The following is a 26,752-nucleotide window of genomic DNA, read 5'->3' as shown; positions in this document are numbered from 1 at the left end:
CTCTGCAGTGGCCTGGGATGATTCTCTGTTACATCCACTGTCATTTCTCTGTGACTGATCATCTCCCTTTTTCCTTCAGTGTGCAGAAGTATGTCCGTGAGCAGATCCTTTTGGCTGTGGCGGTCATCGTGAAGAGAGGCTCTCTTGACAAATCCATCAACTGCAAAAGCATCTTTCTCGAGGTCGGACAGCTCATAAGCAGCGGGAACCCCACAGTGGTGAGCAAGATGATTAATGATTAATAAGCAGCTTTTTTCAAAATGGGACATTGGCTGTAAAGGGAAATTTGAAAGAGATGAATTTAATTGTCCCTTTGTTTAACTTTTCTACTATATGAAAACTATTCTCAATTTTACAACCCATAAATGATCTTATGCAGTAATAATGCTGTCTGTTGTCAGTGATTGCTGCTCTTTCACATGTAAGTTTAGTCTGAGGTGTATGAAATGTGATGAAAATATAGAGATGTGCTGAGATCTGTCAGTAAATTTAGTTTTACATACAAAACAAACTATTTCATCTCTTTTTAGACCTGTTCAGTAACAGGTCAGCAGTTACCCAGAATAAAATTCAAGATGTATTCGAGAGCTTGTGGAATCTTTTTCCGACTGATTCGTAGAGTTAAATGAATGCCTCCTAACAAAACTGTCTTTGATCATATTTATTTTATGTTTTGCCTTGATGGACGACATTTGTACCCCGGTTACATTTTTCTTTCTGCCTGGGATCTGGCTCAGATTACAGAGAGCTCGGTCTGAAGATAAAAAGTGGCACAAAGGCTGAGCTGGGATAGAAGCTCCAGGCGTGTTCCTGTGGTTAGAAGAAAGTATAATGTTGAGCGCCTGTTTTCTTTGCTCATGCACTCAAATCAATTTTGTGTTTAGATCATGGGCATTTTCATGATTACATCTTTTTGGTGTTTTGGTGCAAGTCACAAAGAACTATTTCAATAATTAAGACAATAGATCCTTTCTACAAAAAGGCAAAATATTTTTTTCCAGTTTGTAGTAGTATACTAGCATTACCTTTTAATTGTCTCAGTGCTGCTCTATATTATACAACCAACTGGTTGTCCCCTTGTAAGCCAGTAGGTGGCAGTATTTCATTTGTTACATGACCTAAACCACAAACCAGAAAATGTCAACTGTGCCATGGAGAGCTGACAGTGCTGAAAGTTTAATTTAAATTTTAATTATGATGCACAAAACCAGATTCACCATCCCTCAGTCACAATCAATTAATTTACAACTAGAATGACACTCAGTAGAGCACATAAACCTCTGCCAAGGCCCAGCCGTCCCCTTACATTCAATCAACCTGCACCAAAATTCACACACTCATATATGAGTTCCATGTTTCTTCATTTGGTTGCATTTGACTGATGTTAAAAGGAAGAAGTGCAAAAACTATGAGTGGATTAGTCATAGTATCAAAAATGTCTCTGCACACCATTAGTGACACAGCTCTAACTTCAGAAATAATATTTTGGTCCAAATCTGACTTTGTCTGTTTGTTTTTTTCCTGCTGATGGTCTGAGGACTGAAACCTTGTGTTGAAAAAGCAAGCGTGATGGACAGTGTCCACGGCTCTTGGGGGTTTCTTGATTAGTCCAAGTGAAAGAAAAACAATCAATTAGTCGTTGAGAGATTTATCAGGCCAAAATGTCAAATATATGCTGGTTTTAACTTCACAAATGTGAGGATTTGCTGCTCGAATAAATCGTCCTACCGGATTTTTGACATTTTATGACATTTGAAAAAATAAATAAGGGATTAATCGGTACCTAAAGGCATCTTAAACTAACACAGTTTTAACACAGACACATTTAGTTTTTCCACTCATGCTCCTCCCTGTATTTACTGATGATACTTGCTCTTTTGATCTGAGTAAATTTTTCTGCGATCATACAACCTTCTCTGCTGCAGCAAACTCTGGCCTGCTCTATCCTGACGGCTCTGCTCAGCGAGTTCTCCAGCTCCAGTAAAACCAGCAGCATCGGCCTCAGCATGGAGTTTCACGGCAGCTGCAAGCGAGTGTTCCAGGTGGGTTCTCCACCTCATCTCATATTCTTCGAATCAATACAGTTTTTACAGAAAGGATAATTGCTTTTTCTTTAGTTCATTATTCTTTATTTCCTGGATTCATTCATATTTCTCTTCTTTTCCCCCTCCATTACTTCCTCGCTTCCAGGAGGAAAGCCTGCGTCAGATCTTCATGTTGACCATGGAGGTGCTGCAGGAGTTCAGCCGCAGAGAAAACCTCAACGCCCAGATGTCGTCTGTCTTCCAGCGTTACCTGGCTCTGGCCAACCAGGTCCTCAGCTGGAATTTCCTGCCGCCCAATCATATCCTTTCTATGTCAGTGGCTGACCAGGATTTTTTTTACACATTACAAAGGTCAGGATCATAAATTTTAAGATTTCTTAACAGGTCAGTTTCCTGTTACTCACATTTTTATCATGGCTTGCCATTTCATGTGTTGTATATGAATATCTGTGTCTGAAGAAGAGGGTAATTTCACAGCCTAATTGGGCAATGACAAATAACTTTAAACTTGACTACCCCAGTGGTCTAATGTTTGTAATTTTCGTCATTATTTCGATTGAGGCATCTGACACCATGACATTGCTACACACACCTTTTAGTATTTAGATTAAAGGTTCAGGTTAAATGAAGGTGATCTTGTAAGGGTTAGAAAATGCTCAAGGGCCTCCTCATTTTAGGAATTTGTTTTTTATCACTTATAAGAATCTTATATGTGTGAATATACACTGCTGTTGGAGGGGGGGATCACATATTGAAAATATGTGATACCCAGGAATGTATATCTGTCCGTCTGGTTGCTTTGTAGTTTATCTCTTGTGCTTGCATCTATATTATCTTTGCAGTTGGCCGCATTGTTGAGCGAACTTGGGCACTGTGTGTGTGAGTTATGTGTGTGTTATGTGTATCCAGGCTCATTATGGCCTAAATCCCAACCAGCCTGGCATCCTCTCTGCCTGTCTGAGCGGATCTGTAGTGGCGCTTGCTGCCACCCAGGGCCATGTATCACTTTCAAAGAGGTGTCTGTGCGTCCATCCCCATATCATTCCAGCAGCACACCACCCCCGCCTTGGCTTGTTGAGGCTCCCCTTGGTATGCCTGGCGCGCTCAGTTCAATATGTGTGTGTGCTCTCAAAGATGCACATTTACACACAGTGTGTGTTTAGTTTGTGCACAGGCAATTTTTAGACAACAGTTTAATTTTGTTTGAGTGTTGGGTGTGCGTGTTTATGAAGCCATCCCAGAGGTTACTGTACATCTATGGAATGGTTTGAGTTGAGGTTGAAGCAGGATGCTTTGGGCTGGAAAGTGATATTCAATCACACAATGTTATAAACATTTAATTCATTTATTAGTGGTATTAAAAGGTTATTTTTGCGTTGAACATAGATGATAGAGAATGTACAAATATACCACTTCACTGGACCTAGACAGTGTTCCCTTTGATATCACAGGGAGTTTTAGACCATTATGGACAGAGTTATTCACATCTATAGATGGCTTTTCAGTTGAATTCCCTATATCACTTTACCATCAATTTACTATACCTCAGTATTGGAGCCCCACCAATATGGATTTTTGGGGCCTGATATAAAGGAGAATACAATACCAGTATAAGTATCTTTTATTAGTAAAAGATACCAATCTATATATATTTTTAATTAGCATTGATTCCTAAGATGTTATCATATCGGCTGATTTTCATTTTTATAACCAATAAATAATTTCGGTTCTACTCAGTATATTTCTCACATTTAAGTAGTATTATTACGAATTTTTCAGTTGTTGCCACCTGCAACCTAAAGATCTCATTAAGTGAGTTTAAAAGAATGTGCGGCAAAGATGAATTATAAATAAAATGAGCCCATCCCTGTGCTACTAGTTGCTTGGAATAGAGCTGTACATTAGTTATCTGGTTTCTTGCTGCTGAGTTGTCACAAATGTTCAAAGGACTTTCTTAGGCCATAAAAATAGCATATAAATTTTCGAATCAAGTGGCGTTCCCCTTGAAATTCTGCGTGCGTGAAGCGTAGAAGTGTGTGTGCTGTTGTTGAAAAGGAGAGCAGATTGATGAAGGCCACTGGGACGCCAGAATGAGTGTGGCCGCCTGTCGGCAAGTGTCACAACACGCCCGTGTGCTGCGATGCAAGCGTATGCCAGGATGGGTATCAAGGGGCCTCTCCTTAATTGCGTGGCTGACAGCGGCTGCCTTTCACCCTCATGGGCACACACACACTCTTCAACCAGCTCTTTTTAAAAAGCCTCCCTCCCTCAGACAAACTGGGCGGCATGTGTGTTATCTGTCCTCACCGCCGTCTGAAGCTGGGCCCTTAGGCTTTGGTGTCATCTGGTGGAGGCACGCTCCCCGGGCGTCTGTACAACACCGTGTCACTCCACACCTGGCTTGACTCTAGCCAGGGTCGTGGTCGGGACTCGAGGCTGCAGCGGCAGTCAGGTGCTGTAAATGGCGGTCCGAGCTGACAGATAGATCACCCTCGTCCCCACTGCCCCAGCGTTCCTGCACTAAACAATGTCCTTTAGCCACTTGTATGTTTATTTGTCTTTGGTATGTTCATCGCTGCCACTTGTGTTGCTATAATAGCCAGTGGAGCTTTGTTCTAAAGCAATTTTTCATTTTGCTTTCTCCCATCTGTTCTTTTCTTCACTGGAGAGGAATGTGTAGATTTCATGGTGTATTGGCTCTTAATAACTCAAGTTGTTTTAAATTAGAATGGCGTTCCCTGCATGCCTCTTCCAACTATTTTCCTCAGGCTACATCCACACTACATTCTAGTTTTAAAACGCATCACTGTTGCTACGTGTATGAAGTTTGGAAACACTGCTGGCCCCATTTGAGTTTGAAAACTTGGGCAAAAATTGAGACGTCAATCACTTCCTGATTCTGATCAGTCAGGACTCAACACGAATTTTGGTGCAAATCTTTAATTTTCTTTAACCTTGTGTGATAGGGTGTTTCTTGACATTTTCACAGGTTTCCTAGGGGATAATTCTTGGATCTTGAATCTGGCACATTTCGGGGACTGGTATCTTTAAGTGTGTGCAATTTGGTGCAGCTTCATTTAATTTAAGGGAACTATTGAGGCTTGGTTGGAGGTATGTGCTTGACTGAGTGCCATTCTAGTTTTAGGTTTAGAAACACTAAATTGAAATTGTATTAATATGGATGCCCCTTACTTGACTTGTCCTGTGAATATACAAACCTCTACTTTTTTCTTATATTTATTGAGGCGCAATAAAAGCAGCATTAACATCTATAAGCTACCGTAACCCCCTGCCGCCTCAGTGGGGGTTATTCTTGTGCTGAAAAGACGGCAGTCAGTCCAACACTAGCCTTGGCCTGGCTCAGGATTCTCATTAGCTGTTCAGAGGTCAATTTATGGGCATTTTGCCCCCTCAGGTTAAGGTTAGGATTAGGAGTGTGTAAGCTGATGCTGGATGTTTGCCTTGGCCCTGACCTGTGCAGAGAATCCTCAACTACTGCTGTCTAAACAAAGGCAGGAGTGTATATACAGATGGCTAAAATGCTGATGGACATTCGGCTGATGCATGTAACTTCTGAGCTGAAGTTCCTTCATGACACGTTCTTGTCTATCATCTGACAGATAATCCTTAACATTGATTTTATTTTAATACAGCAAAGAAAAATGTAGAACTTAACACAATGAGCACTTAGCAATAAAGACACAAACAAAGCTCAAGTTTCACTGGTTATCTTATGTGAAGGCATCACACAAAAACATGTATTTTTTATGTCTTTATTTCAAATCCTCACTTATAAATAGACAATGAATAGACAATAAACTTGCCAGTGAACATGCATTGTGTATACATTATTGGTTTGATTGGGTAGAGTGAAGATTAATGACAGCTGCTGTCTAAACAGATGGAGGCCAAACAGTAGAAGGAAACAGGACAGAAAATGAGGAGGGGGTGGTGGAGGAGGTATTCCTGGACTGTTATTTCACATGGTGCGGCTGCGGGGGGAGACTTAATGCAGGATATATCACTTAAACCCTACCACACGCCTTAGCATAGTGCTGCCCTCTTTGCACGGCGGCTGGCAGACGCGCAGCCACTCTCCCCCGTGCAGTGGGTCCATCCTCTGCGAGGATCAACCATAATGAATAAAGGATACAGGAGAAGATCGCTAATCCACCATCCTTGAGCATGAAGGTCGTTCAGGCCTGCAAAATGTTCAGATTACTGAAACTGATTGTTGGCTATTTAAGGTGGTCATGAAGATACTTTGAGATTAATCTGTGAGGTGTTTTGAACGTTGTCTGCAAATTGTTAGGAAAGTGTTGGGAACTGTTCACTGAGATGGGCTACACGTTTCAAAAATCTCCCACAGTGAATTGATAGGAAACCAACATTTGGCCAGAATAATATCAAGAAGAAACTAATAATGTATTTGAATTTGAAACAAGTCAACAATTATTTCAAATATATACCAGTTGAGGAATCTTACCAGCAAACACTCTGGTATTACTGTTGGTCCAACGCTTTGTTTTTCAAGATTTCATGGATATTTGATAGATTACCAGGATGTTTGGTTCAGACATTCATGATCCCCAGAGGATTAATCCCACTGCTATACAAACAGGATGAAATGTCATGACTGACAGCTGAGACTGACTGACTGACCACAATACCGTGGCTCAAAGCTCAAAGCTCGATCGCTACTGCTCAGACCTCTGCTCAACACAAATGATGTCAAAGGCACAAGATGGCAGCTCTCGTATCCAGGATATTTTGGCATCATTTTTGTACAGTGGTTCGAAGTGGAGAGGCGTTGTCCAGCTTTATTTACAGTCATTGATATAACCATATATTATCTGATCTGTGAAGTTACTGACCAGGAATTCATTTAGTTAACTTTTGTTACCTTGTAGCAACAAAATTATCAAATCAATTAAACATGATCCAAATTCTGTCCTTGAGACATTTTGTGGTTTGTTTTTTCTAATCCACATATTTCATCTTCTCTTTTACGTCCAGAAAAAAGGCTCAGCCTGCATATGCTTTTTTGTAGCCATGTGGTAAGGTCATGCACAGCAACACTCACTGAAATACAACCCATGATGGGAAGAATGGCGGGGTTTTTATGACGACTATATTCCCTTCGTCATGCTTGGAAGTTGAGAGCTGTGCACACTACCTGGGCTAAAGGTCACACGCAAAACTATAAATACCAGAATTCTCAAGTGTCTGTCACTGAAGATGTGGTGCTGAAAACAGTCTTCTTCCTTTGGTGCAATCTCATAACTGGATTCAAAAAGAGGAAAATTCAACTTAATGTTTCTCAGCCAGAGTGACAGGCGGATCAGACAAGTCTTACATCAGCAGTTTTACAGGCGTTTGACTTGTGGTTGACATTATTTAAGATTTGACAGCGTGTGTTTATGTGTCTGCAAATTTGGCGACTATAAGTGAGAACTCAGGGTGTGAGAATTTGTTCACTTGTGTTTGATTTAAAATCTCGTGGTCAGTGGTTTACATTGGTTGTGTGTGTGTGTGTTAATCTGTCGGTGCGTCTTATCTTTCCAGTGGAAAATCGACATGTCACATTAGTTATTCTTGAGGCTGTTGGAAGGGTTGAGATCGTGGCAGGTGATGTCTTTTAAAAACCCAACAAACCACAGCCCACATGTCCGAGTCACTCTGCCTACATTAGTCACCCTGGAGGCATGTGCACTTCACACACACACAGACACACACACATACACAGTTCTTCTTTTTTGACGAGAATGAGTGTAGTTGAGCCTCTAAATTTACTCGTCAGCTCTTAAACTAGGTCTTTTCCCTAAATGTGAGGTTGGACATGATTGAAGGGACTGTCAGACATTTTTTCAACTGTCAGTTGGAGTTTCAGTTCATGTGAGTTGTTTCAAAGACAGTGCAAGTGTTTAAAAATTAAAAAGGCAACCCCAATTTCTTTGTCTTAGTAACACACAGAAATAGTGAATAAGTGCTGTTACCACAGAAACCCAGCAAATGTATATTTCCTCCACAATTAATTAATTGTGTATTAATAATTGTATTAATAATAAAAGGTTAGCTATGTTTTGCTGCTGTTATTCTGTGTGACCATGTTGATTGATTAAGTTAACTTATAATTGAAATAAGCACCAGTTCACCTGTGTGTTGCAGTGGAGAGAGGATGAGTGAGTCAGTGTTTTTCATTCACCGCCACATCTTATGGTCGCTGTGATTATTGATTAGAATTTGGGTGTGTTGATCCCTTTTTAAATAATTTTTCGGCTAAATACGTATCTCGGCGGGTCAATTGAAGTAAACCAGCCTCTCTCTGTCTTTTTAGTTTGTTTCCTGAAGTCGTTACAGTATCTTTCATGAAAAATTTAGATTATTTTGTAATTTGGTTTTGGCCATTTTCTGATTGAGCGTAAAGTGAGTATTGTTGTGGTTTCTGACTGTTGGAAGTTTGTTTCTTTGTGAAGTTGTGTTGGATTCTTTTCACTATTTTCAGACTTTTTCTAAATCAGTTGATCAAGAAATTAATATTAATTTACTAAATTATCAGTTTAAAGTATTTAGATGTGGTTCCTAAATTATTCTCTTGAATAATTTGGAATTTATGTTCCTGAAACGTCCTTTTTTTTTTCTGTCACAAGCTGTCAGAGCCTTTTTACATCTCTGTCCAGCTGTGTAAAGTAGTTGAAGAAGCTGTGTAGTTATCATTCCTGAGGTCTCTTGTGAGTTTTGTCTCAGTCATATGATCTTTAGGAGCGGTTGTATGGCCTCTGTCACCATGGTGGTCCTTACCCGAGGAGACGACCACCGTCTGCAGGTTGCAGGACTTTGTCAGTTCCATGTTTGTAGAACCAAATACGAACTAGCTCCTCTATTTTCCCCCCTATCTGTGATGATTATGTTTTAAATTAGACAAGAGATAAAATGTATAAGCCAAACTGTTTTCATTTCAATTAAGTTTTGTGAAAACTTCCACTAGACAAATACAATTCATGGACCAGGTAAATGTAAAGGGAACTGAATGAGGAAGTTATTCAGACAAAGAAAAAAAAAAGAAAAATCTGGTTCTTTTATAATCAGAAATGAATTGTTAAACCTGACAAACCAAAACAACTACACATGAACTTACTCAGTCATATTGTCGCTCTTACTCTTATTTTTCCCAGATCCTTTTCTTATTCTTTCCTTTTGGAAAAGTTCAGTTAGAGGTCCTGTGCTCCACCACGACTATTTTTAAAGAAGCCTTAAAGCCAAGCATTGGACAGACACACACATGCACACACACACACAGTCGCTCAGACCCTCAGACAGGTGCCAACTTTTGTACCGAAAAGTGTGTTGTGGTGTGTCGTGGTGGGGTGTGTGCACTGGGAGTGACTGTGGGCTGGTGTCAGAGGAATGCGTGACCTCGTAGGCCTGTGCCGCTGTTTGGCTTTGATCGAACATTCCTCTGAAAGTTTCCTCCTGCTGTCATTGAGCTGCAGGGCACTGATATGGTCGTGTGTGTGTGTGTGTGTGTGTGTGTGTGTGAGTTTATATGTTTGTGTGTGTGTGTTTTACGTGATTGTGTGGGTGATGGAAAATGAGAGGAAGACTGTCTTTTATTTTTCATTATTTTTTACAAGCAAACGTGCAGGGTGCCATTAAAGCAACACAAGTTCAGATTATTAGTGTTAATTAGTAGCTAGTTGTAGTTAAATATATTGTCCTCAATCAAATATCTTAAATAATGGACAATATGGATTTAGTTTTTTTCAGTCTTGTGATGGATGAAATATTGGAGAGATTAAGATAAAAAAATGTTGAATTGGTTGTTCTTTTGTGAGGTAAGATTTAGTTTTTCTGTATTTTCTACAAACAAACTACAGCAAAAAAAGTCTCTCTAGAGGAGGAGAAAAGCCCAATCGACATGCTGTGTTGATCTATTAGGTACATTTATTTGGAAGTCTTCCAAATAAGGAGAGAAAGATTGTATGTTTTTGGGAGAAAGTAAAAACGTATGATGGTGGTTAACAAATATGACAAATACAATGGATGTTTGCAGAGAGTGTTGTGGCTTTGTCAGATGCTTTGATTGAAGAAATTGTGTTTGTGAGGGTGAAGTGCAAGAAAAGTCTAATTTGGGAGGATTGTTTTTGATGAGCTAAGGAAAACGCATGTTCTGGGTGTGTTTAGGAGTCTAGAATAAAGACATGAAGGGTTTTGGGTGTGTAGGGAGAAAGTGTGTGTTGTGGGTTTGTAAAAAAGCTTGTTGTGGGCGAAGAGAGCGCTTAAATGAGACTGTGTGTGTGTGTTGTGGGGGTGTGAATTTAGAAAGACGTGTTTGGGAGAAAGAAGAATTGGGACATTTTACAAGCAATTAAGATTTAATTGCAGTTTGTGGGTTGTGAAGTGGGTGTAGATGAAATTGTAAATCAGGAGAAAGTGTGTTACATGGGGAAGAAGAGACAGCTTCTTGTTAGAAAAAGAAGAAAAAGACATTGGAAACTGTCAAGAGGGAAAGAGTGTTGATAGTGTGAGGATTGTTTGTCGTGGGAGACAAAAAAAGAGCCTTGCCTTGGTCTTGGAAAGCCCTCAGGAGGACAGACAAGGTGATTGGCCGATGAGTTGGAGGGAGTGTTTTAGAGCAGTAAGGAGTCTCAAGCACGTCTTGTAGAGGAGCGGACAGAGGGGCAGAGTCTCGATTGACTGCAGGGAGTGAGAGAGAGACTGATCCGTGTGTTTTAAGATCTTGAGGAAGCAGAGAAGAGAAATCTGAGTGCAAGAGGAGGAAGCTCTGGTGGGAAGAGAGGTGAGCAAGAGGACACAAGAAGGGAAGAGGGTGGCAGAGAGTCAATTACAGGAAAAAATAGAGTTGGATTAAAGAGTGAAAGGAGAGAAGTGGACAAGAAGGTGAGAAAGAAGGAAGTGGAGGAAAACGGTGGTGAGAGAAGAGCTGACGAGGGAGAAAGAGAAGGAAGAGAGGACAAGACAACAAAGCCAACCACAGAGGAGATGGTGAGAGCTGACAGGGTTAATGAGAGGGAGGGTTAGTTAACAAGTGACTTACAAGTGTCTACTGCCACTAACAAGAAACCAAACACCAAAACACCCATTGAGAAGGAGCGTAGTGACAGGAGCTGGTGTTTTGTTTGTGGCACTCCTCCTCCTTCTCCTCTTCCTCCTCCTCCTTTACTACATGCTGTTGTTAGCCTTAACTGGCGGAGGGTCACTGGGGCGCCACTACATCGCGATGTTTGAGGCCACGCAGAACGTCACGCTGAAGCCTGGGGAGTCCTGGAGGGAAGCGCTGCTGGACACCCGTGTCATGGACCTCTTCTTCACCGTGAGTATCCCTTCCATTGTTCATGTGTTTCTGTTTCTCTGGGTATTTTGCAGCCCTGGAGGAAGTCTGAATTTAATCTTTTAGTTTTTAAGTTGTGAGCTCTGTAGTATGAGTTTTTTTTTTTTTTTTTGTAATCTTGTAGGCCACAGCGGTTTTACATTTTTTGTGTTTGTGTCACTGATGAAATTGGTTATAGGTTTTATTTTATACCGCACTTTGAAAAAGGAAAAACGTTAAATTAACTTGCAACAAAACCTGCAGATTCTTTGCTCTCTGCTATTTTATAGTTCACTGTTGTCCGTTTATCTTCACATCTGTCTTTATCTTCTTCCGTTTTCCATCCATCCATATCTTTCTGTCAGGGAGGTCACTTTTGAGGTTTTCTGTCTAAAGTCAAACTATTTCTGTCTCATGTATTCCCATTAGAGTTTTCTTGTGTCCTCCTTTACCCTCTCCTCATCTTTGGTTTTTCTCCTGACCTCTAGCTGGTGGTTTATTTATGATCAACAGAGAGAGACAGTTTGTCTTTTCATGTCGGGGAAAGAAATCCCACTTGACCTCGTCGTTTGGCACATCTCACGTTTTCACTACTTATGTGGGTTTCTTCAATGCACCATTAAGTAGATTTATGGGTGCTTTGCAGTAGGGTCGTGTTATTGTGTTACTGTTCAGTGGACCGCCGGGTGAAGTCAATGTGTATTTTTGTGCAGTGACTTGTGTGTTTTAAGAGACTGCCCACGCTGGCTAAGCAAATGGTGTGGAGGGGAAGTGTGGAACAAACGGGTCAGCTCTTCTTCCATTCAGCGTCATCCAAACTTCTCTGGCATGCTCATCGCATGATGCTGATCCACCAGTGTGCCTTTCACCATACACTACATCCTCCTTTTAGCCTTTACCTGCCACAAGCATCGACCTATCTTTGACCTGCTCACACTTGCACTTGCTGCATGCTCACTGTTTTACTAACCAAATCTGAGCCAAATTCTTCCAAATTTTCACATTGGTTTTGCTTTTTGTTGTGTCACAAACAAAGCACAATTTATATATCTTTATCTTCCTTTGTGTGATGAAAATGCATTGAGCAAACGTGTCAGAGGTATTTTCCATTGCCTGTGATGTTATGGTGCGTTCAAGTGCAACAATAAACAGAAGATACAGTATGAGGTGACCCATCCGTTTGTGTTTTCTGGCACGTTTGAAGTCGTCTCTGCAAGTCAGCGCTCCAACACGCCCGCTACTAAATTCTGCTCCACTGCAGCTTAATCACACATCTTCATTGCCAAATACTGCTTCCTGAGCACCATTTGTACCTGTAATATTTGTGAGACCTAACATAGCACAGAGAACATCTTGTGACAGGTCCTCTGAATGACTCTGATGCAGATTTACAGATGAATAATCCAGGAAAGTGCTTTGCATGACATTGATAGGTTTGCTGTCAGCAGCACCGTTTTCTGATGTTTGCAGAAGTTAATCAGGGTTGTATTTGTTATTGCACATTCAGGAGTTTTATCAGGACGTAGTGATCAATAATAGGGTTCTATTTAGTGCTCATATTTTTTACAGATGTAAAATAAGTGAAGTACACCTTCAGTAATATTGTATATTTTGTGTTTGGATTATACACAGATGAAAGAGGCTCTGAGAAGTTTAAAATAGTGTAAGATAATTTAAAAATGAAACTCGACTTAAATTTGATATTATTTTTCTATGAAAAACATTCTCATGAAATGTAAAACATTTCTTGAGAGTTTAGATGTGAACACATTGGTTAAACGTGCCCCCCGGACTTGTCGGTTGAAAGCTGACTGTTTGCAACTCGGCTCCATCTGTAATGCGTCTAAAAGATCGAGACATTTCTCGGTGGAAAATTATTTCCTCTCAAGTTTCCATTCATCAAATTCAGAAGCATTTGTCCTTCAGCTTTGCGGACAGAAAAACAGCATCTAAATCTGTGAGTTTCTCTGTTGCTCTTTGACATGGTGGCTTTTATTTGCCTTGTGTGCCTCTTGTTTAAAGTGAAAATGAAACAAATACGGAGTAAAAACACTTATGTACACTCACCATATCTAAATGTTTTTCTCTTTTCAGTTAATGCCATTTTGACCGTTTACATACTTTGCATTAAGTTGGCTCAGGACCTAATTTACTGTTTGTATAAAAGAAAAACAAACAATAATTCTCCTTTGTCTAATCTGCAGATGCTTGATTGTAGTTTTCTTGATAATCACCCTTCACTGTCTGTCTAAACCCTTTTATCATGCAGCTGAAAAAAGTTTTCAGTCTGATTGTCCTGATTGTCAATTCTCAAAGCAAATACAAATAACTGCAATTGGCTCTGAGCAGCGAGTGTAATCAGAGATTTAATATAGCAGGCACACAGGCTCCAATCAAGGATTTGATCGGCCTTTCGTCGCAGTCGGGCTTGAATAAAAATGTTTGTCATTTTTCGGCTGGTTCTCTTTGCTGCTGGAATCTGCACAATGTGTTTTGTGTTGGTTTCAGTTTTCAGGCTTTCAGTCTCATCTCGCACTCTGGTATTTCTAGTAGCTCAACTGTTTATTGTAAGGCTCCTGTGACGCTGTCAGCTGTCTGTGTGTGTGTAGGGGGGGGGGGGGGGGGGGGGGGGGGGGGGGGGTTTGGGTGTGTGTTTTACAGCATCCCCCTGGTTGTGTTGTGTGCATTTCTGTGTGTTAGTGCATTTCTGTCTCTGTGGGACTGTCAGTTAGAGCTTGTGTATTTTTGTACCTGTCTGCTTGCTCTGCTTGTATGTTGTGCATGTGTTTGTTAGTGTGTTAACTTGTCTTTCTATAGCTGTGAGGACAATTTTGCCAGTCCTCGTAACTTCAATGGGCTGTTTGACAGTCAAAGATGTATATAAAGATGGACGACACGTCTCCACTTCCTCCCATTATACAGAAATGAAGACAAAATACCCGGGATACGAACCCATCCAGGGCATATGGGCTCGACCAATAAGGAGTCAGTCTCAGCTGTCAACGTTGAAGTTTCACCTTGTTTTAGTTATCAAATAAATAATTAAAACCAAACTCGACACATGAACACTTGAATATACATTAGTGAGATATGAACTACCTAAAATGACATTTGACAAAAATGTATTTAGTTATTGGTTTGGCCCATGGCCCATCTGCTAACATGGAGGAGGCAGGATTTATGACCTATCCTCCATCCAACCATCAGGTGGCGATTGAGACACTTTGACTTCTTTTTGGGGAGCTGTCATGTCGTCCATCTTACTGTCTGTTGTCAAGATTTGGTTTTAGGGCTTCAGTTAGAATTACGTTTGTCCATAATGGGCTCGGCCAGGAATGCGTTATGTCACTGAGTGTCCTCACAACTATAGAAAGTCAAGAATGTGTGCGTTTTGTGTTTGTTGTATTAAACATGGTTGTCTGCTGTCTCAGCTGCTGCGTGTCCTCAGCTGTGAGGGGTAAAAGGCTGTCAGGGGCATCTATGTGTGTTGAGGGAGTGCTCAGAGACACGCGCCATCAGGGTCACAGTATACAGCAGACCAGTGGCGGGATTAGAGCCCGGCCCCAGGATTAGGGGCCCCTGTTAACAACCACAATAAACCCACCCATCACACACACCCGTCACCCTGCGGAGGGGCTCTGGGGGAGTCTCCGTCCCTCTGTGGGAGGGTGTCTGTCAGTCTCCGATGAACTGGCTCCAGTGCTCCCTCACCCATCAGTGTTGTTTGCAAACAGGAGGCTGCTGTCAGTCAGGTTTCTATGGTGATAAGAGAGACTCATTTTACAGAAGAGGTAGTTTTTATATAACAATGATATGTGAAAAACTTGGTTGGACTCTAATGAAAAATGAAACGAAATGTCAGTGTACTGTTTGGATTATTTTGTCATCCTTAAAAAATATATAACAGTAATTGGGGCATGGGGGTACATTGTACAAAAATGGGGACTTGTGGGATCCACTAAATATCAGTCAGTTCTGGATGCAGTCAGTCAAGAAAATGAAAACTGATAAGGCTGACTTCACATCACAAGACAGTGATTCAAAGCAGACCTTTTAAAATCCTCCATGAACCGCTTCAAGAGACACATTCTGAAGCTTTGGGGACGGCCCTCACAGTCCTCAGATCTGAACATCGTCGAAAATCTGTGGTTTCGCATGCTGAGTGTGCAGGACAGGCTAAAAATATCCTGGTGCTTCAAGTGATCTGCGGGATTGGAGAAAAATTCATAAATGAAAAAATGAAAGACTAAATTTTTAGACATGAGCCCTGGGAATTGTCCAGAAAATTGGGTCCAAACACTTTTCAGACTTTGCCTCTCACATATGAAGAACGCAGCAGGCGATTCAGACTCGTTCACAACAACATGATAAATGTTTGGAACATTCATGTGAGTTAACATCTTGGCCGACGTCTTCTGCTAATAAAAAGTGGGACAATGTGGTAAAAAGAGACGGGTGGGCATGAGAGGAAGTGGTTAATTTTCAAATGGTCTGTGAGAACTAAGTCTGTTATCCTGGAACCATCCGGATGACAGGAGTTTAAATCTCAGACATGATTGGCGTACAAAAGCTGATTAAGTCAGTCTGCCATTTCTTTGACAATAATAGCAATGAGTTAACAAACTAATGAGATTACACTGGAGCCAGATCATTGTTGACACCTGTCTGTCCCAGCAGGGCCTGAGGTCACAATTTCCCCTCCGACCTACAGGATAAACCCGTATTTAGGAAATCAGCTCAATAATTATACAGCATGTAGTAGTTATTTTGTTCCTGAAGCATCAAGTGATTCTGATAAAGTTTTTAGAGAAGAGCACTCGTCTCTTTTCCACTTCAGCTGGTGACAGCCCCTCAGACTCAGGGATGGGGGGTCATTGAGGATGGAGGGAGCAATGAGGGGAAGAACATAAAATAAAGAAAAAGCTGTTTGGAGACTCGAGTGGAGTGGAAGAGAGAGCAAGGAGGAAATGGACCAAGGAATAGAGCTGTGTGTATAATTTAATGGGGGAGACAATGAAACAAGATGGAACAGAGAAATACAATTTGGAGAGAGAGTGAAACGTGGAGGCAATTTTCTGGAGAGCGAGAGAGCTTCCAGGATAAATGGACCATGGGAGATTGAAAAGGAAGAAGACCCTGTTGATTGTGGGCCTCCTTCAAAATAACCCACTCAGTTTTTGTCGATTTTAACAGCTTGTGATCACTGTGCGCACCCCCCCCCCCCCCCCCCCATTTGAAAAAAGAAGAAGAAAAGGAGAGTGCACAAAAGCTCACACAAACTGAGGCATCTATAATTTTGGCGTCAGCTGTCTTGTTTCAGTTTGTTTGTTTCTCTGGGTTTTTAATTTCAGTTTGACTCTGAGTGATTAGAGAGCAGCATCAGATTGTGATTGAGTGTGTACCCGCATGCAAACACAAACCATACACAATGTCCGACGCATCTGGTTTATTTCAACGTATCAAATGGACACGTACACGCACACTACAGAAACACACGTGCATACACAGACTACCACGTGGGACATGTGTTATACAAGTATTCACACACATTGTACTCACTCATCCTTTGATATAAGCGCACACAAATACAAAGTCGTTTTCACTGCTATATTTATGGAGACTTTAATTGACAGAGGTGATTTGATCAGAAGTTATTATTTTAATGATCAGCTTATTGTTTGAATACATTTTTCAAGCAATAAAAAGCCATAGGAATTGATTTATTCAGGATATGTATTGTGAACATTTTTAAATTTTTTAGTTTTACATGTAGACTGTATAAAAAGATGGATGGTGCGTCGCCTTTGCCTCCGGTTTCACATTGACGTGAGGTGATAAGCTGGTGTTTCTGTTGCTACGTGAACATTTTAGCTTATCTCAACCTAATGCAGTGCAAGTAACGACGGCAACAATAGAACCACAATGCAGTTCGGCAAAACATGATGTCACTCCATTCAAAGTGAATGAGCATATGTGTGAGTCCAGAGTTAATGTTGTATATTGTAAAACTTTCAAGTTTTATATTTAATTTCGTCCGATCGTTAATCCATCGTAATTTTACCCATGAATGGCTTCTCAATTTAATTTCAAACGTACTATATTGTAATGTACTGTATATTGATGTCCTATAAAATTACACACAACGGGATATAAGCTGAAGCGTATTTGTGTTTTCCGAGTAAACTGAATCAGTGTAGAGTACAGAGACTGATGAGGCTGCAGCAGGCGCCTGCGGGCAGACAGTAACACAATCTGAGAGGCAGAGAGCGAGAGAGGAGAGAGTGAACGAAGAAAAGAGCGAGCAGAAGACAATAAGTTGGAAGCACAGTGTTGATTTTGAAAAAACGGAAAGATGAGCCCCTGAGCCCCCCGAGGTAACAGACACCAGGCTTTGTCTCCTTCTATAAATATCATTCCTCATTCTCCCTGCCTCACTCTTTCTCCCACTCCCCTCCTCTTTCTTTCCATCTCTTCCTCTGGCTCACTCTCATCTCCTCCTCCTTCCTCCTTTCCTACACTCTGTCACTCTCTACCTTGCATTCTCCCTCATGTTCTCTCCTCCTCTTTGATGTTTGTCTCCCTCATTACCTTTTGCCTTTTCTTTTCTCTTTAGCTATACTTGCTCTCTGTAATAGGCTTTGGTGTCGAATCCCAATACTTCTGACAAAATGTGTGCAGTTATGCTGGGGTTTGAGACAATTTTATTGAATCTGAATCCAGAATCAATGATTCATTCTGTTGTATATTTATAAACACATCACACTTGATTGTTGGGGTCAGGCTCCAACTGGTCATAAGCCATGCTGATGAATTTCCTCTAAGATCCCTTGATAAACTTGGAAATTCATTTCCCTATCGATGATGTGATGCTTTCAGGGCAATGCAGCTTTAAATCCTGAGGCTCCCTCCAACATACTTCACAGTTGTGATGATGTCTTCATGTTGGTATGCATTCCCCTTTTTATGCCATATTTACTGGAGGTTGTTCCTCCCAAACAATGCAACCTCAGTCTTATCAGTCCACAAAACATATTCCCCTGTAGTGTTGGAGTGTGGAGATTAAACTTGAGGCAAACAATGGTTTCCCCCATGGTGTCGTGCCATTGATGCCTGTTGAATGATTTACAGATGGTAGATTTTTTTAATGTAAGTAACTCTAACACTGACATCCAGTTTTGTTTCGTAGCAAGAAACTTTTTTTTGACATTGGGCAAGCGGTGGTATATATCGTTATCAGCATCGGTCCCCAAAAATCCACATTGGTCTGGCTTTTTTACGTAAGCTAGCACAGCAAACATAATAAAAACCGAATTAGCATCAGTGACAATGGTGTAAAGATTCTTCACTGATACTAAATCCACATATTAATCAGTGTGTAAAATCTACTGCCATCTGATCTGCATTCCCAAAATGTCTCATATTGTTCTACCTTGTTTTCTCTCCTTGCATCAGCCCCACTCCCCCCACACACACACACACACACACACACACACACACACACACACACACACACATACATACATGTGTATCTCTAACTATAGTCAGACTCAAGGCGACTGACATTACTGGAATTGCACGGATCATTTGCTGGTGCAGCTGCTTTTTCAGACCCCGCGCTGTTCAATCCTTTGGCCTTGCGCTGTCTTCCCCACCCCTCCCTCTCTCCTTTTTCTCTCGCTTGCTCACTCGCCTCCCCCCTCTCCCGCCCCTTCTACCTCCCCCGTCCTCTCTCTGAGCTCTTCCAGAGGATGACTTCACGCTCAGGAAGAGGGCAGCAGCAGCAGCAAGGACTATGGTGGCTACGTTACGTTAGCATCTGAGATTTCTTCCCAGCAGTGTGGCTTACGACCAGCACAGACACCCCAGCTGGAGAGCAGAGAGGGGAGAGAGGAGGAAGAGGAGGGGATAAGGGCTGCAAGAAAGAATTTGGGGAGGGAGGAAGTGAGAAGATTTGAGAGGAAGAGGAGGAGGAGAAGGGAGAGGGAGGTTGAAAGTTGGATTGCTTCAGCGATGGGGCTGTGTGCTGGCATAGTACGAGGAGAAGAAGCACTTACTCTGGATCTAAGAGGATGACAATAAAAGAGACGGGAGGAGACGAAGAAAGAGCGAAAGACTCCGGACTGGCTGAGGGGAGAGCCGCAGCTCAGAGGAGGAAGGCAGATGAGCTCCAGACGTCCACATAGTAACCATCAGTGGAAACACATGTTGCTGCAGGGCTGTGATGACTCGCACTGCTATTACTGCTACTACCTTACTCTGTGTGTGTGTGTGTGTGTGTGTGTCTCTCTCTCTCTGTGCACAATCGGAGACAATGATGCCTGTTCTCTTGCTGGAGTGTGACAGCTCAGCACGGACAAACCTCACAATCGCACAACCCAACAGCGGCTTTTAACTGAGATGAGACCGAGTCGAACAGATCTCCTCCAGCCAAGTCTTTGATTGAGGTGGTCTGTGGGCTCAGACGAGCTGAGCGACTGTTTGTTTGAGACCAGGGTCACAGTGTCTGAAGATAGACGTGTTGAAAATCATCACGCCATTTTGCTGCGCCTCAGCTTGTTGGGGTCGTGGGTTATACACCAGTGAGTATTAAGCCTGCCGGGCATCAGCTGATGTTTTTTAAATGCAGTGACAAGAGGATGAGGCAGGTTCACCTTTTCATTCTTGGTCTACTTTTCTGTTTTAAAGTTTAAAAAAATTATACTGCACTTGAATAAAATTTTCACAGAGAAAAAATTTGTATGAATAAAAACATTAATATTTGCAGTTTAAATTCTCCTCCCATAACGTATTTAGTGGATATGACCTGAGTCCTTGTTTCTCCTCAAATTAAGGACCTTTGAAAGATTTTTAAAAGTCTTAAATTTGATTTGCAATGCTCTTGAATATGTTTTCCTTCTTGCCATGACTGTTTTTGTATGTGGTTGCGGTCGGGAGATGTAAAAATTATATAAACTGCAACTGATACTGGTGCGACAGAGAATGTGTGTACAGTCAACACAGTCTGCAAACACCATCGGTATTATTTCCAGTAATTGTTATAAGAAGAATTAGAATTACTAACAAAACTGTTGATATAAAGTGAGTATATTCATAATAAATAATTGCCCATCATTAAATTGCATCATACATGGTGTATAAAATAAATGAGAACTCCTAAGTATATTATTGTGAGCATTTACGTGTTAAAAAGAGCACAGGTTGGTCACTTATGATAAGGAAAATATTCTTTGTGGTAACTATTGGTTACTACAGATATGCAAAGACTTTGGGCTCTGTCCACATGTGCGTGGTTATTTTTTTCAAATACTGGTTTCTCTACGAGCTTTCACCCACATGCAGTGTCACTGAAAACTGAGCTTTTCAAAAACAAAATAATTTGATTTTCAGAAATGTCATTTTCATTGTTGAGTGTCTGTGGGGAATTAAAAGGTCCAAGAAAAGTCTAAGAGGTTAATAATCTGAATTTTTAGGCCTCAATTACGTTGATGCTCATTTAAGTGGTTCTTCTGTCGCACTTTAAAATAAGTTTCATTTTTCAACAGAAATGTTTTGCCTGCATGCCAAGTTTATAATCTATATCAGTGGTTCAACGATATAGAAATTAGTACGCTGTGATAAAACTTAAAAAGACCAACGTCAAACAGATAACTGATCATCTGATACTGTCTCTGCATTTAGTCTGAGAGATAACGTGGTGTTTCCTGTGTTGTTCTCTACTCGGCTACTTCGCATTACTTCTTCGTATCTGTCGTGCTTGACATGGTTTTAAATTTCACTCATTATAATTTTAAATGTCACTAGTTGAAACCTGCAGGAACTCTGAGTGTTCTCATGTAGACAGAGAAAAGTTCAGTTTTTCGGCTTGTAACCAGAACTGCTAATGCGTTTTTTTCTGGCTCCTGATTGGCTGTGATGGTTTTATGGTTAGTTATATTTTGCCGCCTGTTGCTTTGGCATTGCCCCGACCTGCCTTCACCTGCAGTGTTTTCATGAGGTCAGAGAAAACAATGGAAATGTTAATGTGATTCATTTCAAATAATTCAATACATTTTCAATTGTCCAAAAGTTTAAACGTAAACACTAAATTATATTCTAAAAATCAGCAATGCACAGTGCACACATCTTTAAAAGCTCAAAATACTAAATTGAATCCTACACACAATATTGTACCCCAACTAACATTTGCAACAACAAGCAGCCTTTAATATATATACATTTATTACAAACAGACACAAGGGAGTAGAGGAGACGGTTTTAAACAACCTTATTGTCGAGCGCTCCCAAGTGTCGTTAGCGGAATAGGTTGTTGCTCTGCTGGTAATCCTGACCTCCCTGCGGAACCATAATAGAGGTCTTGTCAGACCACATACGCCAAAGCTGTCACCATTTTTAAAAAGCACCTCGCTTGATGTTTGTGCTTATTCTCCTTTAATCTATAAACAAATCCTCTCTTTAACCTCAGCCCTGTAATTTCTTTTCAGTTGATGTAAGCATTTTCACAGCTGAATGTTTTTATATTCGTATTTCAGGAGTTCTTTGGTCCTACTGTTGTATTTTATTCAAGTCCCAGGGTGAGGATGTCAGTGAGATGCTTTGCAGTCGTGCAGGTGGTTTGAGAGACTCACTCCAACCACATTACTCTGTGGAGCATTCCCTCCTTATTAAAACAGAAATGTGGAGAATTGAAGAAAGCCCTGACTTTTTTTTTCTTTTTCCATCCTTGTTGTCTCTCTTCATGATGCAGGTGGGCACGAAGACAAAACTGAAACCATCTGTGCTTTTTCAGTCGGCTGTTAAAAGTGACAGAGTGCAGGGGTTTCCACATATTTTTAGACTGTCTGTTATTTTTCCCAGTGCGCTCATTTCCACCAATGTTCAGATATCCAAAGTACCTCCTGCTTTCTTGTGGACTTCTGACCTTTACTTGATTAAGATTCCTCTTTAGTAATTTGTAAAAACTAAACAAAATGAAAACTATTTCCTCCACTCTCATCCTCAGGTGCACAGGAAGACTCGGGAGGACTCGGACATGGCGCAGGACTCGCTGCAGTGCCTGGCCCAGCTGGCCTCCATGCACGGGCCCATCTTCCCAGACGAGAGCGCCCAGGTCTCCTACCTGGCTCACCTGGTGGAGGGCCTGCTGAGCATGATCAACGGGTAGGTGTCACTGTGCTGGAAGAGTCTAACATTTATCTATACATTTTGTTGACTTGTGCACTTACATTATTATAATTATCATAAGATTTTATAAAAGCCAATATAAAGTGTCACCTCAAGAGCTGAAGGGGCTATTACACGGCTTCTACACTCAATGAAATTAGTCTTTTCTTTGCTAAATTATTCTTATTGTGCAGGGATTTATTGAAAAATGAAAAAAGACTCAAGATGTAAAAATCATGTGAATCCAAAGCACTAAATTGAGATTAATGTATGCTTAAGTCCTTTTCCTTTATTGATTTGCCTCACATCTATAGCAATGGCACATAAGGAGAAGCAGAGGAGTTAAAAATCATCTCAAATCTTTGAGATAGCTCAGACGAGGATTGCGTAACATACACTGCAACAATATAGTCCATATTTAATGCTTCTTTTAAAACCTCAGCTGTCCGTTTTAACTGCATGTGTTGCAGGAGCAGTAAGTATCGTTGATGTGACCTTACCCTTGGAGACAGTCTGAGGTGTTAAATCTCCCTCCAGTATCTCAAGGATGTCATGTTAGTGAAATTCCAAGACTAAACAAGTGATGGAGGCCAACGTCAGCAGGATTGTGACTCATGCTTTGCCATCTCTGCTTTATTTACAGGAAGTGATTGAATGTTGAGTCTGTGTTCTTAATGGCCTGTGATTTGAGCGTCTGCAGACACGATGGGAAAGTGGCTTTTGGGGGAATATTTTGTCTTCCAGTTCTGTAACTAATGGAGTTAACCAGAAACTTATTTCCCAAATTCATGTGAAATTGGATCAAATAATGCATCTCACAGAAACTGAAATTTAACCACAGATTTTTTTTAAAACACTAGCAACCATTGAAAACACTGGCAAACGTATTTTAGTGTTGTTAAGGGTACAAGTTCTACAATTGTTTAGTATTCCTTATCTGATCTGGTACGGAGCTGATGATGAAACTAATGTGGATTGTTTCTCAGTTACAGCTCACAGCTCTGCAGAATTTAATGAAATCTTCAATCTTGTATCTTTAAAATCTTGGATATGTCAGCTTTCACATATTTTTTTGTAACTAGCTATATTTTGGTATCATCTCTGGGTTTTTTTGACAATACAATATTGCAAATAATTGAGCATAACTCCTTTGCAGCTATATTAGATTTTTTTATTACATATTTTTGCATCAATTTGAGCAAGATTTGCTGTAAAAGCCATTTGATTTTCCTGATTATTTACTATTTATTATATTGTGATACATATTAATAGCGGAATTGAATTTGATTTACAAAATATTCATATTTGACATATAGTCAGTTAAGTAGTATAATAAACATAATGTATTTTTTAAGAGCAAATTTAAGTTAGACCAAAGTAAAAATATATATATAAATAGATTCAAGAGTCAACTCAAAAGACGCAAAGTGAAAAACCACCCAAATTATTGTAAATAAGTTAGAAATTAAATAATAATGAAAAGCACATTTTACAGAACGCAGTAATGGCCCAAAAACCCTTGAAAATGGCATGTAAAATCTGAGCAATTGTTTTCATTAAAAAAGTGATTTGTCTAATTTTAATACATTTCAATAATTGTCTCTTTTAAATTCTATATATTCCCCAGATTTCCTTGTGAAGTTGAAAGAAAAAAAGTACAGATTCAAATATAACATGAATACAGGTTGAAATGTGGACTTGTGTCAGAGCTCTCTTCAACTTGTACGCTGTGTCAAAGTCAAAGATATGAGGCTCTGATCTAAATGTTTTTTTTTATCTGGAGATATTTTAAAAGGGGACGTGTGCAAATTCAGGCTTGTTGACAAAAAAAAAGTGAGCTCATGCCGTTGTTTCGGCATTACAGCATCAACATTACTCATAAAGCAGCAAATGCATGGAACGCCAATAGGTTTCCACTGGAATAAATTGTGTGTACTCCAGTGTTCAGCTCAATTTATTTTGTTGAAATCCCTTTACTAAGCAGAACTGAACCCGGGTTCTAAGCAGAGCAAGGGTTTTCATCCCTAATGTTCACCTCAAAGCCAATTTTCCTTCACACTTTTTCAGGCTTTTTATGATAGCTGTTCACCATCACTTTGTGCAGTGTGTGTGTAATCAGAGCAATCAGAGCTTCCAATCAGAAGTAACCCCATGTCCAGCAGAAATGATCTGATACTGTTTCAAGGACCAAAGTTACCGCAGTGCATGACATTAGATAGATAGATAACAGTCTAACAGAGCTCCCTGTGACTCCAAATGGGATCCATTGTATTTATATAATACAGTGTGATATTTATAACTGACATACTTTTACTGGCATTACATTTGAAGAGGCCATGGGGTTTTGTCGTCCTCTGATTCCTGTGTCGCCTTGTTGTCAGAAGAGATGGAGCTTGTGATCGTGTGCATGGCGGGTCTCACGGGCAGCTGTTTGGAGGCTATCGATTGTGTGGTGCAGGGAATTCAGAGAGTGTTTTGGTCTTCAGGTGGATGCATTAAGAGAGATTACTGCTCTGTTTTTAGCAGCAGGGTGAGGCGGCAGTTACCCAGAGGTTAAGACAGAGGCTGTATATTAGACTGAAAGAGACAACTGTTTGTGTCACACACCTGCTTAAAATATGTGAATGGAAAAATAACGCCTAAGTGCAGTAGAATAAAGCATTTCCCCCCAATTGTTCACCCTAGTACACAGATTATTTACCTAATCAATCATTTTTTGGTCCATAAAATGTCAGTAAATTGTTATGAATACCAATAACTCCTTTCTAAATCCCAAGATTACATCTTCAAACAATATCAGCCCAAATCTCAGACATACTCAGTTTATTATGATATAAAAACGAGAAATCGTTGATGCTCACATTGAAGCAGCTGAGAGTTTGAGTTTTTTTGATTGAAAAAATTGATAGAAGGATAAATCAATAAATGAAACCATTGCAGATTGATTGATCATACAGATGTTTCTATGTAATAATTATCTGGTTCTTTCTTTTAAATGTTTCAGATCATTCAAGCTCTTAATGGATTTTTTTTTATGCAGTTTTTATTATAACTTCACACATATGCTGCATGTGATCAGAGTATGCTACCACAGCTCTTCACAAACATGGTATTTTAAATCGTAGTTGCAGTCAATTCAAAATTCTCCAACAACATCAGGTTCATGCTTAATGCTCTCATTAAGCAATCACCCCGGCTGGATAGACCTTAGATTTCAACCTTGCATCTGCTTTTTAATTATTCCCCTTTTATTAATTCAAGCCTGATTCCTAATTAGACTTTTCTTTTTTACAGAGTAACCGCTATAAAAACGAAACTTCTCATCCACAACTAAAGATGCTAATATTTAGATGTAATGTAGCCACTGAGAAGTGTTTTGAGATTATTTATAAACACATAACTCTCAACAATCTAAGTGACAAATATACCAAAATCTGACTTTTTCCTAACTTCTATTGTTATATATCCCTGTCATTCTTAAAGATTCTGGCAGCCTGATCATGTCATCATTATTTTCCAGCTCAGTGAGGATAAAGCCCCTCAGCCTAACAATGGAAGTAAATGAGAAACTGGTGTCATGCAAACTAAAAGTAACCCTCCGTCAGAAACTCAGAAAACAAATAAAGAATGATTTCACTTTCTGTTACAGTTTTAAAAAAAGGTTTCAGGGCTGAAGAGTTAATTCAAAGTGCAGCTGCAAGTCCTTTAACAAGAGCAGAACACATTAGTCTTATTTTATCATCCTCCCCTGACGTCCAGTTGCTCTTCATATACATTTTCAATTTGTATTGCTCAGCCATAAAAACCTGTCATGGATTTTCCACCTGTATAAATGATTTGCCACAGTGGCCCCTAAACCATTAAATGACCCAACTTCTCTGCAACCTCTCTGTCCTCCTTAGAGCATCTTTTTAAACTGCCCCTCAGTGTGGGCACTCTACTGAATTTATAGTTTTTTTTAATAAGGGCTGGGTGTCGACACTAATGCTGACTTTTTGTACCAATGTCAAAGCGATTTCAATTTTTATTTCAAGATATATCCTTGGTCATTTTGTTTTCCCCCTAGTAATAAACTCGACAATAAATTACTTTTATTACTGTGAGAATTAATAACTTTCTTTCATTTAAAGCGCCATATCTGATATTTTTTTGATGTGCAGCTCATAATGATGAACCCTACAGGTAATAATCCCCTGAATCTGCAGCACCTCTCAGC

General features: G+C 40.2%; 1 protein-coding gene across 2 annotated transcripts in view; it reads left to right on the top strand.

Moving 5' to 3' along the window:
- The window catches only part of xpo4 (exportin 4), a 47,949-nt gene that overhangs the window by 5,024 nt on the left and 16,173 nt on the right, over positions 1-26,752 (top strand). For both annotated transcript variants that reach the window (XM_034573661.1, XM_034573660.1), the window contains 5 exons: positions 80-218; positions 1,926-2,042; positions 2,191-2,344; positions 11,267-11,379; positions 22,376-22,533. In XM_034573661.1, the coding sequence (XP_034429552.1) occupies positions 80-218; positions 1,926-2,042; positions 2,191-2,344; positions 11,267-11,379; positions 22,376-22,533 (681 nt within the window). The remainder of the gene's footprint in view (positions 1-79; positions 219-1,925; positions 2,043-2,190; positions 2,345-11,266; positions 11,380-22,375; positions 22,534-26,752) is intronic.

Source organism: Hippoglossus hippoglossus, chromosome 21, assembly GCF_009819705.1.
Source record: "Hippoglossus hippoglossus isolate fHipHip1 chromosome 21, fHipHip1.pri, whole genome shotgun sequence".
NCBI lineage: Eukaryota > Metazoa > Chordata > Actinopteri > Pleuronectiformes > Pleuronectidae > Hippoglossus > Hippoglossus hippoglossus.
This window is presented reverse-complemented; position numbering and strand designations above follow the sequence as displayed.